The sequence below is a fragment of the Brassica oleracea genome, chromosome C2 (assembly GCF_000695525.1).
Source record: "Brassica oleracea var. oleracea cultivar TO1000 chromosome C2, BOL, whole genome shotgun sequence".
In the NCBI taxonomy this organism is placed as follows: domain Eukaryota; kingdom Viridiplantae; phylum Streptophyta; class Magnoliopsida; order Brassicales; family Brassicaceae; genus Brassica; species Brassica oleracea.
Window position 1 is genome coordinate 51,679,174 of NC_027749.1, and position 16,992 is coordinate 51,696,165.

Consider the following 16,992-nt stretch of genomic DNA (forward strand, 5'->3'; position numbering starts at 1 on the left):
TAAAAATATTGAATTTTTCTGTATAAGTTCTATATACTGAAACATATGATCTTTAGTGTTGTTTTAAAATTTCTAAACACATTCTACATTTGTATTAGTGTATATTAAACTTTTTTTTAATGGTATATGGACATAGTTTTAATTTTTTGTCAATTAATTTAGTAAAACTTCATAATACTCCCTAAATTGGTGGACTAACCACTATAAAATCGTTATTTTCTAGAGAAACAGAGACAACAAGGGTTCCAAACCTCTTTGACCTTTATCATATGCTAGTGAAGGATGCAATTATGCATTATTTTTCATATTTTTGAATTTCTCTCAAAATCTGTGGGTTAACAACCCCTACGAAAATATTGAATTTTTCTGTATATGCTATATATACCGAAGCATATGATCTTTAGTGTTGTTTTAAAATTTCTAAACACATTCTACATTTGTATTAATGTATATCAAACTCTCTTTCATGGTACATGGGCATCGTTTTAATTTTTTGTCAATTAATTTAGTAAAACTTCATAATACTCCCTAAATTGGTGGACTAACCACTATAAAATCGCTATTTTCTAGAGAAACGGAGACAACAAAGGTTCCAAACCTCTTTAACCTTTATCATATGCTAGTGAAAGATGCAATTATGCATTAAAACAGTATTTTCATATTTTTGAATATTTCTCAAAATATGTAGGTTAACCCCTACGAAAATACTGATTTTTCTGTAAACGCTCTAAAGTTTGAATCCTATGATCTTTAATGTTGTTTTAAAATTTCTAAACACATTCTACATTTGTATTAATGTATATCAAACTCTCTTTCATGGTACATGAACATCGTTTTAATTTTTTGTCAATTAATTTAGTAAAACTTCATAATACTCCCTAAATTGGTGGACTAACCACTATAAAATCGTTATTTTCTAGAGAAACAGAGATAACAAAGGTTCCAAACCTCTTTGACCTTTATCATATGCTAGTGAAGGATGCAATTATTCATTAAAAAATTATTTTCATATTTTTGAATTTTTCTCAAAATCTATTGGTTAACTCCCCTACAAAAATACTGAATTTTTCTGTAAACGCTCTATATACTAAGCCTTTGATCTTTAGTGTTGTTTTAAAATTTCTAAACACATTCTACGTTTGTATTAATGTATATCAAACTCTCTTTCATGGTACATGTGCATCGTTTTAATTTTTTGTCAATTAATTTAGTAAAACTTCATAATACTCTCTAAATTGGTGGACTTACCACTATAAAATCGTTATTTTCTTGAGAAACGGAGACAACAAAGGTTCCAAACCTCTTTGACCTTTATCATATGCTAGTGAAAGATGCAATTATGCATTAAAACAGTTTTTGAATATTTCTCAAAATACGTGGGTTAACCCCTACGAAAATACTGATTCTTACATGCCCCTAAACAAACTCTACTCATCTAATTCGAACCGGTTAGACCAGCTCGAGCATAAGTGCAGTAGACCACTTACAATTGCTTGAAGAAACTTACATCAACATATGCCTCTTCAATATATATATTGAAATTGCAAGTAGTTCACTTGAATAGTTTATCCGAAGAATGACTAATTATTATTTTATCCTAACCTCAGAAGATTATAGTAACATTAGGAAGAATCTGCTCTTGGGCGACAAGACAAAAATGGTAAAGTTCGAGTTGGATTCTACTATATAAACGAATATGAGACGGCATGTGGTCGATGCTCGGTAGGAAAGTGACAACTCCTTGATCATCTCATACTTCGGAGTATAAATATTATCCGACGAGATTGTTAAAGTCTTCAATTGACAGGCGTTTGTCAAGATGTAAACCACAATATCTTTGTCTTGTGGTATTCCATAGTACCCTGACCAGCTGAAAGTTTGCAAACTCGATGTAATACATTTAGGAACAGTGTCCGGTTGGTTCCACTGGTTCCACCAAGCCATATAACCACGTTTATGATCCTGCGATAGAGAAAAAGCAGTTGGTTCAAAACCCACACTAGTGTGAACTAGACCATATATAATAGTTTCTCGAAAAAGTTTACTTATGGCTTCGCATTGGGATTCTCTCACCAAAATATATATTTAGTTAGAGTCTTTTAAAAACTCCATGAAGCTTACTTACCATTTCAAAGAGATCTATTCTCGTAAGTTAGGAGAATCTTCGAGTAACCGGACAAGGAGACTAGACACACAATTAATGCCTACGCATAGCTTCAAATGCTCGAGCTGGTTGAAAACAAACTTGCCACGATATATAGCCTGCATGCGAATGAAAAATGTAGAAAATATCAATGTTAAATTCGGAGTTATCATGAGTTCCAACTTAAAACCAATGCCATAAGTGGATTGATTTTAACTATTTATATATTAGTTTAATAATTTTCCAACTACCTATGCGAAGTTTTCATTCATTCATTATCAGTTAACAGATAAATCTATAATTAACAGAAAATTAACTGATAAATTTACCTCCAAAGTCTCTCGACATCACGATAGTTAACATCTAGATATGCCTCCTCCAGCTGAGGCAGATCCTCAATAAGACATGATGGAAGATACTCTTTATCATAATCCTCAAGCTTCAAATACTTCAAAGAAGGGGTATCTATCACTAAACCATCTAGAAGACCATCATAAGGTATTTGGAGTGATAACCTCAGCAAAGAAGGGATGCTAACATTGATCATTCCCATATTGACATAACCACAATAGAGTTTCACCAACAGATTTTCAAGAACAGGACAGATAGATAGAATCTTTCGGAAAGATTCTCCATCTACGAGCTTCACACTTTGAATTTGCAAAGTTTTAAGAGAGGGAAGACCAACCATACGAGGAACATCCAAGAGAATGTTTCCCTTAAGTTTCAAAATCACTAGAGATTTGGAGGCGTACAAGCTACTTGGTAATATGTTGTTCTTGTCCGGATGATCATGATAATAAACGTCAAGCTCACGTAAGAAGCGAGAAACCGCAATAAAAATCCACAGTTTGATATCTTCAGGTTTACAACCTGCAAAAGCTAAATCGAGACGGAAGCTTTCGATGACCGAAGCTTTATGTAGTGGCATGCTTCTGTCAAGAAAACGCCGAAGTGGACTATCATAATCAGACATACACTTGAAACTCTCGCGTTCAAAACAACTGCTAATGTACTCGAGTCTTGGTAACCACATCCAAACACATTTCTATCGTTTGGACAAGATGCTGGTGGAGATTGCAACTTTTGTTGGAAGAAACGATAGTATCTTGACCAGCAAGTCATCTGATAACCCATTGATTCTGTTCATATCACTCTACAAACCCTCAAGATACTGTTGCCGTCCAAAACCCTAGAAAAAGTTAGATTGGTGGCTGATGAGTCCTTACCTGTCAAGACTCGGTTTATTGGCGAATAATTAAAAGCCCATAAAACCCTAGTGTCCGGTTTAGAATTCACCGGTTTTTAGAAAACCGGTTCAAGACTCGATTTATTATTGGTCTGTCCCAAAGAAAAAGAGTTCTATCTTTGCTTTGTTCTCTGTTCTTCTGCTTAAACCACTACTCTTTATACAATACCCTATTATTATAATAGTTTACTATAATATTTTAATTTGTTACTTTTAAAAGTATTAGGTCGTTTTCCGCGCTACACACGGATAATTTGTTTTTAAATTTTCCAAATACTTTATCGTCTAACAAATATATAAAGAAGGATGATGACATGCACTGATTTTAGTTGTTTAAATGTTGCATGTTAATTGATTTTGACCTTTTCTAAACTGTAATAAGATTGTGTTTTATAGTTTTCCAAAATACCAAAACTGAGTGTAGAATACATAGACGTTAAAATGTTGCTTTAAGTTAGGTTTTCTTAAAAATCATGCTCTGAATTGTATTTGTGTTATTTTGCTCAAAATCATGCATTAAACTTGACTCTTATCCTTCTTCATAAGTCTTTGATGGTTTTTAATTATTATGGTGACAAAGTAAAACTGTATTATCAATGGTAAAGCGAGCATCATCGTCCTTATACATAAAAAGTTTTAATCATATGTATTATATTTTTTCATCTTTATATATTCAATGAATAATATTTTTCATCACGATAAATTTATATTTCCAATTATTTATATTTTAAAACAGCTCTTTGAACATAGATGATGATTGGTTCCCATAGTGAAAACTTTACAGTCGTTGACATATAATATAATTTTATATAAGATGGAACATATGTTAGAGATGTAAAAGTTATGTTTTGCTTGTATATGTTTTAAAGCAGATCAACTATGAACTTTTTTGTAGCTTCTGGATTCTGATTAATAATTCTTTGCATCATGCGTATTTTTAAAACTACATATGCTTTGGCTTACATGATTAATTAACCTTTTTTGTTTGGGTAAATTGGGGATATTGTTACCAGAAAGGTAGGTGATGTGAACTTATATGTTAAATACAAATGACATGAAAATATATACATATTAATTTAGAAAGATTAGATGGAAAAAATATTTTTTTTATTGACAACCATTTTTCCTATGAAATGTGGAATTGGTTCTTATATTTACTTAAAGTTGCATAATAATTTTTCGTCTGACTTATGAAATTGGAAATTAAATTTTGTATAAATACCAATTTTAAATGTAATGTGATTCATAAAATTTTATTCAGTCAGCCAAATTTATATAAAAAAAAACATATTTCCACAAACATAATGATACATATCTTATATCACTTTTTAAAAACCATATTCTGGTGTCAGTAAATAATAGAAAGAACATTGTTTGTAAATCATTTTTGGAACATGTATTTCACTTGGATTTGGTTTGCTTATTCATTAGATAAACAACTAACAACTCAGTCAGAGTCGAGATAACAGAGAACTGTAACCACACCATCTTGAATGTGAAGAGAGTTAAGCTACTGATGGAGATTGAACATTCCCATCTTCCTTGCATATGAAAACAACCGGTCCGTCTTCAGCTATCGTACACTCGTTGCAGACTCTAGACTCTACGTAGAAAAAATGTCATGTAGCCAATAAGCCACTGAATTACGAAAAAGATCACTGCACAAGTCTGAGCAACAAAGGCTTTAGCTCCGGGTGTTCCTAGAGAGATAGGAGTGTGTTTACCTGATGATCCACAACTGTAGAAACCTTCAGCTATTGTTATCTACATGATCTTCCTAATACCATGTCAGAGCTTTTTATTCCATTTTTCAATCCCAATTTTAGGCACCACAATCTCTAGTTGGACCACCTTTATTCCCTTGGCCATCACCAGCTTGGCCTTTGCCTTAAGTAACCACCTCTCACAACACCTCCATGTTGGTTTTGGCTGCCACTAAGTATGATATAGTTAGATGATTAAAACCGCTACCATGTTGATACGAAAGTGAGCTCAGTCAATAACACTTACATTGGTAGGCTTCTCATATAAGAAGCTGCGTCACTTCTAGTCTTTTCACATAAGGAGTTTGCAGTGCATAGATGCGATAGTGACAAATTTGTTGGCCCACGGAACCAAATCACATCTTCCATCACTTCTTTGACCACCACCATTCCTTCCCCATATCTCATCCTCGACAGGGAGATGCAGAAACGCTGCAGCTGACTGTGTGGCAGTAGGATGGAGCCATGCGTTTGGTTGTGGTCCAGTTCGGTCTGTAAGGACAACATCAATATAAATCCGGTTTTGAAAGAAATAATTAAAGTAACATAAATATGCATTGATAAAGCACTACTGGTTTCTGTATATAAGAACAACGCACAAAATCCAGAATCTCATCAGGAGATACTTGCGCATAAAAATAATACCGAAGCAGCTACGTTTCAACTTTGGTAACATAACTAACCAGTATTTGATAGTTAATAAGTAGCAACTATTTGTGTATGCTAACCATGTGAGATTACCTATTCTTGTGGAGAATGATCAGATGGCAAATTCCCAGTGAATTCTTTTTTCAAAACTGGCTTATTAGCTTTAGCTTCATCAACCACAAAACCATTACCAGTACAAATTTCAGCAGGATCTACAATGTCAGAATCTAACATCACAATGCCTTCAGTACAGTTAGCTGCCCGACGCTCAGATCTAGTAGTGTTCGTACTTTTAATATTTCCGCATCTGTCCCTAGTACCCATGTGTGCATGCTGGCTAAGCCATTTAACTATCTTGTCTAGGTAACAAATTATTAATATATGAATCGATTTACAGAAAGCCACAATGAGAACACAGACGTTTTAAGCAGGTATGAGAAGTATTAAGCGTTACCATAAGTTTGGCATTCAAAGCATCAGGATTGACCCCAAATCTCTGCAGCCACATTCTTCACATCTACTTTCCCCAGGTTGATCAACTGAAAAAAATGTTAAATCAATGAGCAAGAGAATCAACAGGTACAGATAATCTAAGTTAATAGCTATACACACCTTTTTCAGAATCAGTACAAAACTAAGAAACTCGGATCGAGTTTTTTCATTATCGGTGCTCCTCTCAGTCCTCCCTGATTCAACAATGTTTGTTGCAGATCTATCAAATTCTGAACGCGGTGATTCCAGTTCTTGCAACTCACTGTTTCTCGAAATATCAGAACATGTACCTTGTGCTCCTACTTCAACTCTCGTCTCATCATTAATTAATTAGGCGAGCTCTTATAGATTCTGTTGGAAGATGACATACAGGGGGATCAGCTGCATTAATATTTCCACCATTTATAGGCCTTCCACTATCTTGAATATCTGAATGCTTCGAGCAGAAAGCTCGCAGTTCAACCTAAAAATGTATTATATTATTGTTAAAGAAAAAACAGCACTAATGTCTATGATTCCGTTCTGTAAGTGATGAAACTTACAGTGTCACACCCATGTTTTCCCCAGATTTCTAGCCTATTCCCTGCCTCCCTTGCACATATAGGATGGAAAGATGCTCGGCTGTTGCTGTGAACAAAAAAATTGTAATAAAGCATTAATAAGTCATCTAATACTCACCAAAGAAGGACGACAAAATATTTGAATCAAAGAAAAGTGTAAAAAATAGGATGCAGCCATAGAGATTTGCTATTCATTTTAGTTAGGTCCAAGCAGTGGGAAATTTCACTTTCACAGCAACCAAACATACCGGCGGTGAAAACTAATTCTTTAAGATTCGTGGAACAACCTGCAAACATTTCTATCTTTAAAAATCGGCTTGTTTGACCAAAAAAAAAAAAAATCGGCTTGTATTGGGCCAGTTTCGGGCTTCACTCGACATAAGCGAAAATGACGTGGCGATTTAAAACTTTATGATAGGATGATTTTATTGTTATTACTTGTGTGATTTTATCTTTTGAACCTAAACTTGAAAAATCACATTTACAGTTGTCACTTAGCACATTTAAATAGTTTAATTTCGGACAAACAAAGACTTGTGTACCTTGTATTATTTTAACAAAACCTTGAATAAGACCTACATTGATATGTATCTCATTTTCAATCCAATTAATTTCTAACTTCTTTTCGCTAACCAATCCAAATCGTTTCATATCTCGTCTGTTGCAATATCGCATTCACTGTTTATAAAATGGAACTATTAAATAATTAAATATACGATCAGTAGTATAAGAAAAGATGTGAAGAGGAGAATGATTTGTATCTCAAGCTTTTGGTCTGTGTTTTACAAGATATAATTCTTATCTATAAGGGGAAAGACAAATCAAGAAACTCGTATACGATTACTTGGAAAACTAAAGCTGAAATAACTTCTGATAATGTTACTTGAGAAATTCAAATTGTAAATAAATTTCAAAATTACAAACTCTAAAAAGAAAACATGGTATCATATTAGTTTATATCTCCCACTTGTCACTTGCAGCAAAAGATGACCATTGAAGCCAATCATTTAATAATATGGATTTGAATGTTCTAAAGATGACAGTATTGTAATTTGTGTGTACGTGTTTTATTGGACAAAGGACAATATTGTGATGTGCTTCAGTTCCATCTCTTCGCTGTATGAACCAATCGCTGCTGTAATCTGCCCCATTATGTCCTACTATTTTCTGGAGTCTTATCAATTTAAAATATCTTCTTATTATATTCATTCATATATATACTTTAACAAATATATTATACATTTCAATTTCTATAAAAATCTAGATGATAGAAAAAATACACCCACAAATTGTTTAATGTATAGACACATATATGTCTATCAAACTGATTAATATAATGTATCCACTCTGATAAGACGACAGTGTTGATTTATAAATAAATCTATTCACGAGCAAGCTGTGTAAAACTGTGAATCACATATACATATATTAATCTGATTTAATGTATAAACCCCACACTTTACATATTCGTTTTATATTCTATAAGGACATGATGACTTGATTAATTAAATGGGGACATCACAAATACTTTCTCCTCTCGATCTTAACCTTTAGCCCACCAGCCATATGAGCCGTTAGAAGAGGAACAAATACCGGCCGGTTTTTGCAAACCGGTGTGATCTCAAACCGGCTCAAAACCGAAACAACCACGTATTTCATCTGCATAAACGCCATTTCTTTGCCTATACAAACCCTTGGTCCGGCTTGGAATACTGGAAACTTGAACGAGCTCACACTTTTCAACACCGGTTTTGTACCGTAATTTGGTTCTTCCTCAAACCATCGGTTCGGTTTAAACTCATCCCAATCTTGACCCCACACGTTCTCCATCCTTCCCATACCGTAAGGGAAATAAGTAACTTTATCTCCTTTTTTCACGTGTGTCCCGTCCGGTAAAACATCGTCGTTTGCTGCATGCTTTGAGTCCCAAGCCACTGGTGGATATAGTCTCATTGCTTCGCATAGACAAGCTTTCATGTAACTCATCTCTCTCAAATCCTCAACTCCTAACCCTAACGGTCCCTTGTTTGTTACTTCTTCAAGAATCTTCTTCTCCACGTTAGGGTTCTCACTCAACAGCCAGAAAAGCCACGTCATCGCCGCCGAGGTAGTATCCCTTCCCGCCATGATAAAACTGATCACTGAATCTCTCACTGATTCCTCGTCATGTCCGGCCGCGAGAAACCTAGACAAGAGGTCTAGCTTGTCAGACACGTTACCATTAATTTTGAGACTTTTCTTCTTGGCCCTGATGATCTCGGAGACGGACATGTGTACGGTCTTGATCGCTTCTCTGAGCTTCCTTTCGCTCCCTACGTTCAACAAACGCTTCAGCTTCCACACGGCGTAAACCGGCTCCGTCGCACGGCGAGCGCTGATCGCCGCCGCTACATCAAAAGCCTCGACAAGAACCGGAACGGGTCGGGTCAAATCAAGACAATCCGGATCCCAACCTAATGAAACTTTGCAAACTACGTCGAAAGCAAAACGTTTCAAGATCTCCTGAAAGTCCACCGTCCTGCCTCCATCGTAGTCCGCGGCGGAGGAAAGCACGGGAACTAGACGGGTTTCTACTTCCTCACGGAGGATCTCGAAAGTGAACTCCCTAAGTGAACGCATTGTAAACTCGTGGCTGGCAAGTTTTCTCTGCGAGCTCCACAACTCGCCGTCCGAGTTAAAGATTCCACCGCCAAGTAGGTCTCCGAGGAGGTCGGTGAAAGGTTTGCCTTTAGGGAAGTTACAAAAGTTTGTTTTGAGAATATGCTCAACGTTTTCGGGGTTGGCCGTGACAATGGTTCGGCGGTTGAGGAGGAGTTCGACGGTGATGGTTTGAGATGGAGAGAGGCGGAGGAGGTCGGTGTACCATTGGAGGAGACGGTGGCGATTCTTTTTGAAGGAGAGGATGGAGCCAATGAGTGGATACGACTTTAGCTTGGTGGAGGATTCGGTTCGTGGTTTTAGGGCTTTTGTTGAAAAGGAGAAGATTAGTACTATAAACCCTAATATAAGAAATAGGACGAGAACTGCAGTGAGAATTTCCATATTTGGAGTTCTTTGTTTCTTCTTCTGGTAATTCTAATTATGTTTTTTTTGATGTGTGTTCCTGATCTGTATAGGAACTATATATATATGGTAAAGATTAATCATACAAGTTGTGGCTCCGACCATATTAGTCCAGAAAACGACATAATAAAAATGATTATTACATTTTTATATTCTTTTTGGTCTGTCTTTATAGATTTAGATATCTGTTTTAGCCATACATATATTTGTGACCTTTTAAATTAGGTTTATCTGGTATAGTCTCAATCCTTCCGAACACATTTTACTGAGACAGAATAAAATAACTCAGAATAAATAATAAACCATTAACTAATCATATAAATAAATTGACATATAAAAAAGTGTTTTCATCTAATATTTGTCAAATCACTATTACATAAAAAGAAAAAACGAAATAAATGAAACAAATCATATATAACTAATCACATATAAAAAAAAAATCATTAAATATCGACAACAATAGAAAAAAGACATGCTGCAAGATATATGCACTTGAACTGACAAACACGTGATTCATGATGCAAAAGTTACTAATTGAGCTGATAAAATATGCTTTACAACAGTGAATTAGTATATCTTTAAAAAATTGATTGAGTGCAAGTACTATACACAACTCCTCACAGAGTGGATCCGTCCCAAACCCTTGTATCGATTAAGATAAACAAGTTGTATAATAAGCAGATGTCGAACCAGCTAGATTATATTTCTTTACCCTTTTTTTACGCTGATTTTCTTTATCTTATCATATATGCCACTTCCATATATAATAACATATACGTTATTCACAAAAAAAAAACTATATATGCCACTTCCAAAAGAATAGAACAAAAATGGAAAATGTGCAAGCTCGTTTATTTTGTTGTCAAACGTATAATTAAGCCGATAAAGAAAATATTGAACCACATATTTATTAGACGTCGACGCAGCAATACAATCACTCATTGACCCAAAAGGAAATAAATAATACATAGATCTGGACAAGGACAAGGACAAGGACAAGCCAATACCCTTAGCACTGGTGGCCAAATCTCCAGCCGAATTTTCATCAGAAAAAGTAGACACGCCTCAGACACTGAAACTACAAAACGTTTAATTTGTTTTTTTTCCAGCTTTCTAAGTTTAATAACTTAATGAAATAATGATAAAAATATGTTACAACGTTGAATTTAGTGGTTTTTGATTCTGTGAAACGTACTTAGCGGTGTCTCTCAAGTCTCAAGTTATAGTCTAATATATATTTGATGCCAATAGAATAATTTATTTTCGGTGGTAAGGTTATTGGTTGCCTGTATTTACAAGCAACATGTAATTATAAAAGGAATAATGATATATATGACATCAATTCGCCACACTGGATTAGTACTATAGATACCATTCTTTTAGAATCTCGTTAGCTTCATAACCTAGTTTAATACAAACCCCCTAGTAATCATTAATTAAGTCCAGTACGTGATGATATAAATGAATGATCTGTCAGCTTTGTCAAATAGTGAACTTTGATTCTTAGGAGATCCTGTAGATTTGTTGAATGAAGGAAATATCAAATATATAGCTATATTCTATGCAATAAACATTTGTTTAGTACATAGTGGAATTGGTCTGTGCAGTGAATAGTTTGTTTAATGAGAAGTGGTTCTTTCGGTTCCGGAATTGAACACAATACAATCTTGATAAGTTTTCGAATCATCTCTTTAAAGTGTTTAAATTTGGATTTTACATTTACGTACAACGAAATAATTTGGACAAGAGTGTAGGTTTCACTGTTCGAGTATACGCCGATGTAAACATGGATGTGTCGGATAAGATCAAGCACATTGATGAAATTCCTGAGCCGAAATATTAAAAAGCGAATAGTTGCACGATATTATTGAACTGGATGAAGAAAAACAATAAATATACACTTTTTGTGTGACTACTAGGTATCGAACTGATTAGCATCATTATTGTGCACGTGGTTCTCGTGTTGAAAGTTGAGTTTTATCTCATTAAGAAAAAGTCAGAACTAGACTAGTTCCACTGACTTCTTTTCAAGCTCGTGTTTCACAAAATCATCCGCGTGTTGATAAAATCTTACTCTCTTTCCTTCACTGTTTTTCGCCCGAGGCTAGTCGGGCGATAACCTCGAACCTAGCGAATTACCAAAAAATTAGGGAGTACTCAGAGATTAAGCGGAACCTAGTTTTAAATATAATTTAATATATTTATAATATATTTAGCTAATTTTAAACATAATGATACAAGTTTTTACACATAATTATATAATTTTTTATATATAATTTTAAATACTTTTTTTGATTCCTAAAAAGTGGGTTTGGTACAAAAAATTCCTAAATGTAATATGTATGTGTTTGTTTTGGGTTTGATAGCAATTATAATTATTTAGTATTGAATAATTACACAAAATCTGTCAATAATGAATAAAAAATAATCAACTGTGTTTTAACTTACACGGACGGAAAAAAAAAACTTAAGCGGTCAACGCGGAATTATGCGGTCTTATGTGGATCAACGTCTGGCTACACCGATTTGGGCATAATCGCTGCAGTCAACCTCCGAACAGCACCTAACGATTGCATTTTCGAACTGGGGTTTTTCGTCAAACACTCTCTTTTATCTAAAATTCATCTCAGGCTATGACCGAAAGTTACGTATAGCGATAAATTTTCAGCCACAAACAATATTATGCTCAGTTGAGCTGGAATTATCTCAGTCAGGCGAAAGAATAAATAATCATTTTTAATTCTTTTACTCCTGCTACTGTATATTAAAGGTAAAGTTTTTTAGAATATGACTGAAAGTCACATGCAGCGATAAATTTTCAGCCACAAACAATATTATACTTGAACTGGAATTATCTGAGTAAGGTGAAAAAAGAAATAACCATTTTGTCATAAATCAATTGATGAATGTTCATAACCGGTCCGGTCTATGAACCGGCCCAAACCCTAGAGAGAGAGGTGGCGGCCGCATAAAGAAAGAGGGAGAGAGTCGGCCAAAGCTTCTTATTTCCTAAATTACTTATGTTTATGATTTGTACTATTTTCTATTCTAGTGTTTCCATTTTATCTCTCTTGTAATTCTCTATATAAAGGCACTTTATGTTTGAGTAATAATATACAGAACTTACAGATTCTAAATCCTTAAGTTTACAACACGTTATCAGCACGACAGCCTCTAACACCCTGAGCCTAAAACCAAATCCCTAAAACCCCAAAACGAAAAGGAATCTGCCTCGGAACTTCAAAGAGGCCGTTCTCCCAAACCGTGAGGACCCAGAAAACGATCAAGATATCAATCGAAGCCCTTGCCGAGACGAATCAGTCAATGCAAATCGCTTGTCGATCTGACCACCGACGCGCCCTCACGCACAGATACAGTGCGCACCAATTTGCTTTGGAACCCTAATCCGTCCCCGCGTCTGTTCCAGTTCGAATCCACCTGATCAGCTCCAGCCCCAAGGCGTTCCTGATCCTAGACGAACTCAGCTCCACCTTGATCCAGGACAGCTCGCGTTCCAAACAACAAAGCTTCCCGTTCGCATCAGAGCCGCTCGCGATCCCGACTGCAACAGATCCCGTTCGACGATCAGCTGCTCGCGTCTCCAACCTCAATCCGTTCGCATCCAGGCCAGCTCGTGTCCAGCTCGAGTTCCTGTCCAGCTTGAGGTTCATTCTCTTGGTGGTCCGGTTTCAACAATCTACTAAACTAAAGGTAAATTCGAATTCTATGAACATGAAAATCGAATTTGGATTGCTTGTAAAGAATGAAACCTAAAACTTAATCTCTAAGACTAAAGCCATAGGATAATAGATCAATCCCTAATGAGTAAATCGAAGCTCTATAAGTTCGATCCCCAAACCTAAAACGAGATTGATCCATTGATCAATTAAAATCAAAGCTTTAATGGTTTTGAATCTCAAATCAAATCTCTTTGATATAAGATCAATTTTAGAAAATCCCTAAACCCTAATTCGAAAACTATTGATTGATTAAACTGATTGAATGTTGATTGAGATTATATTGATCATCCTGAAATTGAAATTGCTTGTTAATCAAATCGAAACCCTAAAACCCTAATTTTGAAAATCGATTTTTATTGTTTGAAATTGAACATTGATTGATTGATTTGATCACCTAGAACTATTATTAAGGTTGTTTAAACTCGAATCTGATTGTTTGGCTTGTTTAAACTGAAATCCTAATAACCTAGTTTAGATTGTTTTAAAATTGAAATCTGAAACTACATGTTAGGTTAATTGTTCTAGACTTGATCATATCTTGTGGCCGTGTGGCCTTGTTGCATTCATACCATAATCTGATCACAGTTGATTGATTGCAATTACACTTAGAAATTATACTAGGAATGGTATCGAATTAAACCAATTAGCCGTATGGTTTGATCTTTGCTTGGCCGAGAGGTTTGCTTGTATTGTTTGTATCATATGAGCTAATAGAAACTATGTTAGGATTGCAATTGCACAACAAACTAAAAGATCGAACTGATTGCATCCATGGCCGTGCGGCTTGCTTATTGGCCGTGAGGCATAGATCTTGGCCGTGAGGCTTGTTTGATTGTTTGAACATAAAACCTATTCGTTTAAACTTAAAACCTATTCCTAAAAAGATCTAAAATATTAATCTATGATTTCAGATGTCGAAAATCAAGAACCTTGATTTTGTTGCCCTAAATCTATCTAGAGATAATTACCTTCAGTGGGCGCTCGATGCTAAGACCATCCTGAAATCCAAGGGACTCGGTGAGTGTATCACCAAGGACAATAATGCCAGTGAAAAGGATCGTTATAGAGCCATCTTGATCATTCGTCATCATCTAGCTGAGAGTCTCAAAGATCAGTATCTGACCATTGAGAATCCACTAGATCTTTGGAATGAATTGAAATCAAGATATAATCACCAGAGAACGGTGATCTTACCAAAAGCTCGGTTTGATTGGACGAATCTGAGGATCCAAGACTATAAGTCTATGGACGTGTATAACTCTGCACTGTTTAAGATTGTTTCTAAAATGAAACTGTGTGGTAAAAGTATTACGGAACAGGATATGCTTGAGAAAACCTTTTCCACTTTCCATGCAAGCAACGTGCTGTTACAACAACAGTACCGTGAAAAAGGTTTCAAAACCTATGCTAATCTTATTTCATGTCTCTTGCTCGCTGAGCAGAACAATGAATTATTGATGAGAAACAGTCAGATGAGACCTCTTGAATCAGCTCTACTACCTGAAGCACACACGACAGAGGACAATAAAGAGTCCAACCATGTCCAAGGAAACGGCCAGCATGACCGTGGTCGAGACAAATCGAATGGACATGGTCACGGTCGAATATCTTTTGGCGGCGGGCGAGGGAATTGTCGAGACCATGGACGAGACCGTGGCTCATTTAGACGAGGTCATGGTCGCGGCCGTGGATCTTCTTTTAAACCCCAACACTCGACCAATTTATTTTTAATTATTTTGACGGATCCGGATCCGGATCCGGAACCGGATATCCGCGGATAATAGAATATCGAAACGGATATCCGAAACTCGGATATCCGGAAACCACGAATCCGGATCCGAATATTAAATCCACGGATCCGACGGATCCGGATACCCTAAATTTCTCGGATATCCGGATCCGTCCCAGGGCTAGTATGAGCAATCATTGAGCTAAGACTTGTAGGACTCCCAAGCATCTTGTTGACCTCTATCAAGATAGTCTGATATGGAAGAATCCTGAAGCCCATATGACTTACCAAGATGATGAAAATGACTTCAATCATGAGAATGACGATCTTATGGATTATGAAACTTCAGATTGTCTAAAAAACTGAAGATTGATTTCGACATTTGTAATCTAAATTCTGTGTTCTCTGTTTTGGTGTTTTTCATTTCTATATTTTCGTTTCATCGAGCTTGTTTTATTAAAACTTAATAAAAGGAATGAATGATTTTATTAAGAAACGTCAATATGAGTTTATAAATTACGGGTATGGTACACATTAAGGGCTATGGCCAGATATGTATAAGGGCAAACATTTAGATGTTTTATATTCACGTAGAGAAACCCATTGAGATTATAAAATATAGAGATATAAGAATGGTTTCCAAAATGATACAATGGGCAAAAGGAAACAAAAGTTTCTTCAGTGTTATGAAAATCGCCCAAGGCCATAGACTATACCTGCATTCTCTATTGATCTAAACTATGCCAAGAGGCAAAAGTCATGGTAACCAGAATGGTTTACCCACGAAATTATACACTTTATGGTATGACCGGATTGACCATCCTGGTCCAAAACATGATGCGAAATTGATATTGGAAAGGGCACAAAGAGTTATCCCTTAGAATCTCGTGTGTAGCATGAACACAAGGGAAACTCATTTGGCCATGATGTCCCAAAGCACTTAAAGATTATAGTATGTCCATGAGGGGGCAGTGAGGACAATTCCGCACATGTCCATACTATATATAGCTTGACTGAATCCTTTTATAAATCTATATTGGCCATTACCCATAGGTCCAAACTCTCAGTCCAAGGCTTGGGGACACACGAATTTACATGCATCTTAACTAATAAGCATCAGACCATAAGTGAGCATAGATATTCCCAACTCAAATTTTATTACGGGTCATGAGCCAGACATATACCATCTTGAGATATTTGGATAAGCCACCACAAATATATGTGCCGTCTAAGATGGATCCTTAGAAGAGGATGAGGATGGGGATATATGTTGGATATGAATCTCCCACAAATAATGAAGTACCTTGAGCCAAACATGGGTGATCTATTTAGTGGCCAAGAACACGGATTGCAAGTTTAATGAATCCGACTATCCAACATTAGGGGGAGAAAATAATAAGATGGTAAAAGAAACAGAATGACATCGACAATCATTGTCTTAGCAAGATCCTCAGACTAAAGAATGTGAAATAGACGTCCAAAGATTATACATTTGCAAAGCTAGCTAATCAAATGCCAGACACATTTGCTGACCCGGAAAATGACTAATTCATATATAAACCAACTTGTAAAGCACCAACGAAAATGATGTCCAAGAGAGACACA

The 16,992-nt window shown here is 35.7% G+C and overlaps 1 protein-coding gene, 1 long non-coding RNA gene and 1 pseudogene across 4 annotated transcripts; all 3 read right to left on the minus strand.

Moving 5' to 3' along the window:
* Positions 1-2,468: 2,468 nt before the first annotated feature.
* LOC106324573 lies at positions 2,469-3,293 on the minus strand (annotated as a pseudogene).
* A 1,509-nt stretch (positions 3,294-4,802) lies between these two features.
* Positions 4,803-7,076, minus strand: LOC106326256. Of its 3 annotated transcripts, none has more exons than XR_001267182.1 (7): positions 6,838-7,076; positions 6,586-6,758; positions 6,416-6,489; positions 6,258-6,342; positions 5,403-5,647; positions 5,117-5,321; positions 4,803-4,995 (listed from the first exon to the last, which is right to left on the minus strand). It is a non-coding gene; the product is annotated as an uncharacterized LOC106326256 (long non-coding RNA). The 3 variants fall into 3 exon arrangements; XR_001267181.1 differs by having other exon boundaries at positions 5,117-5,327; XR_001267183.1 differs by lacking the exons at positions 4,803-4,995; positions 5,117-5,321; positions 5,403-5,647 and adding an exon at positions 6,011-6,162.
* A 1,130-nt stretch (positions 7,077-8,206) lies between these two features.
* Positions 8,207-9,944, minus strand: LOC106325388 (cytochrome P450 94B1-like). Its single transcript, XM_013763445.1, has one exon. The coding sequence runs from the start codon at positions 9,895-9,897 to the stop codon at positions 8,374-8,376; it is 1,524 nt and encodes a 507-aa protein (XP_013618899.1). The 5' UTR covers positions 9,898-9,944; the 3' UTR covers positions 8,207-8,373.
* Between the last annotated feature and the right edge of the window lie 7,048 nt (positions 9,945-16,992).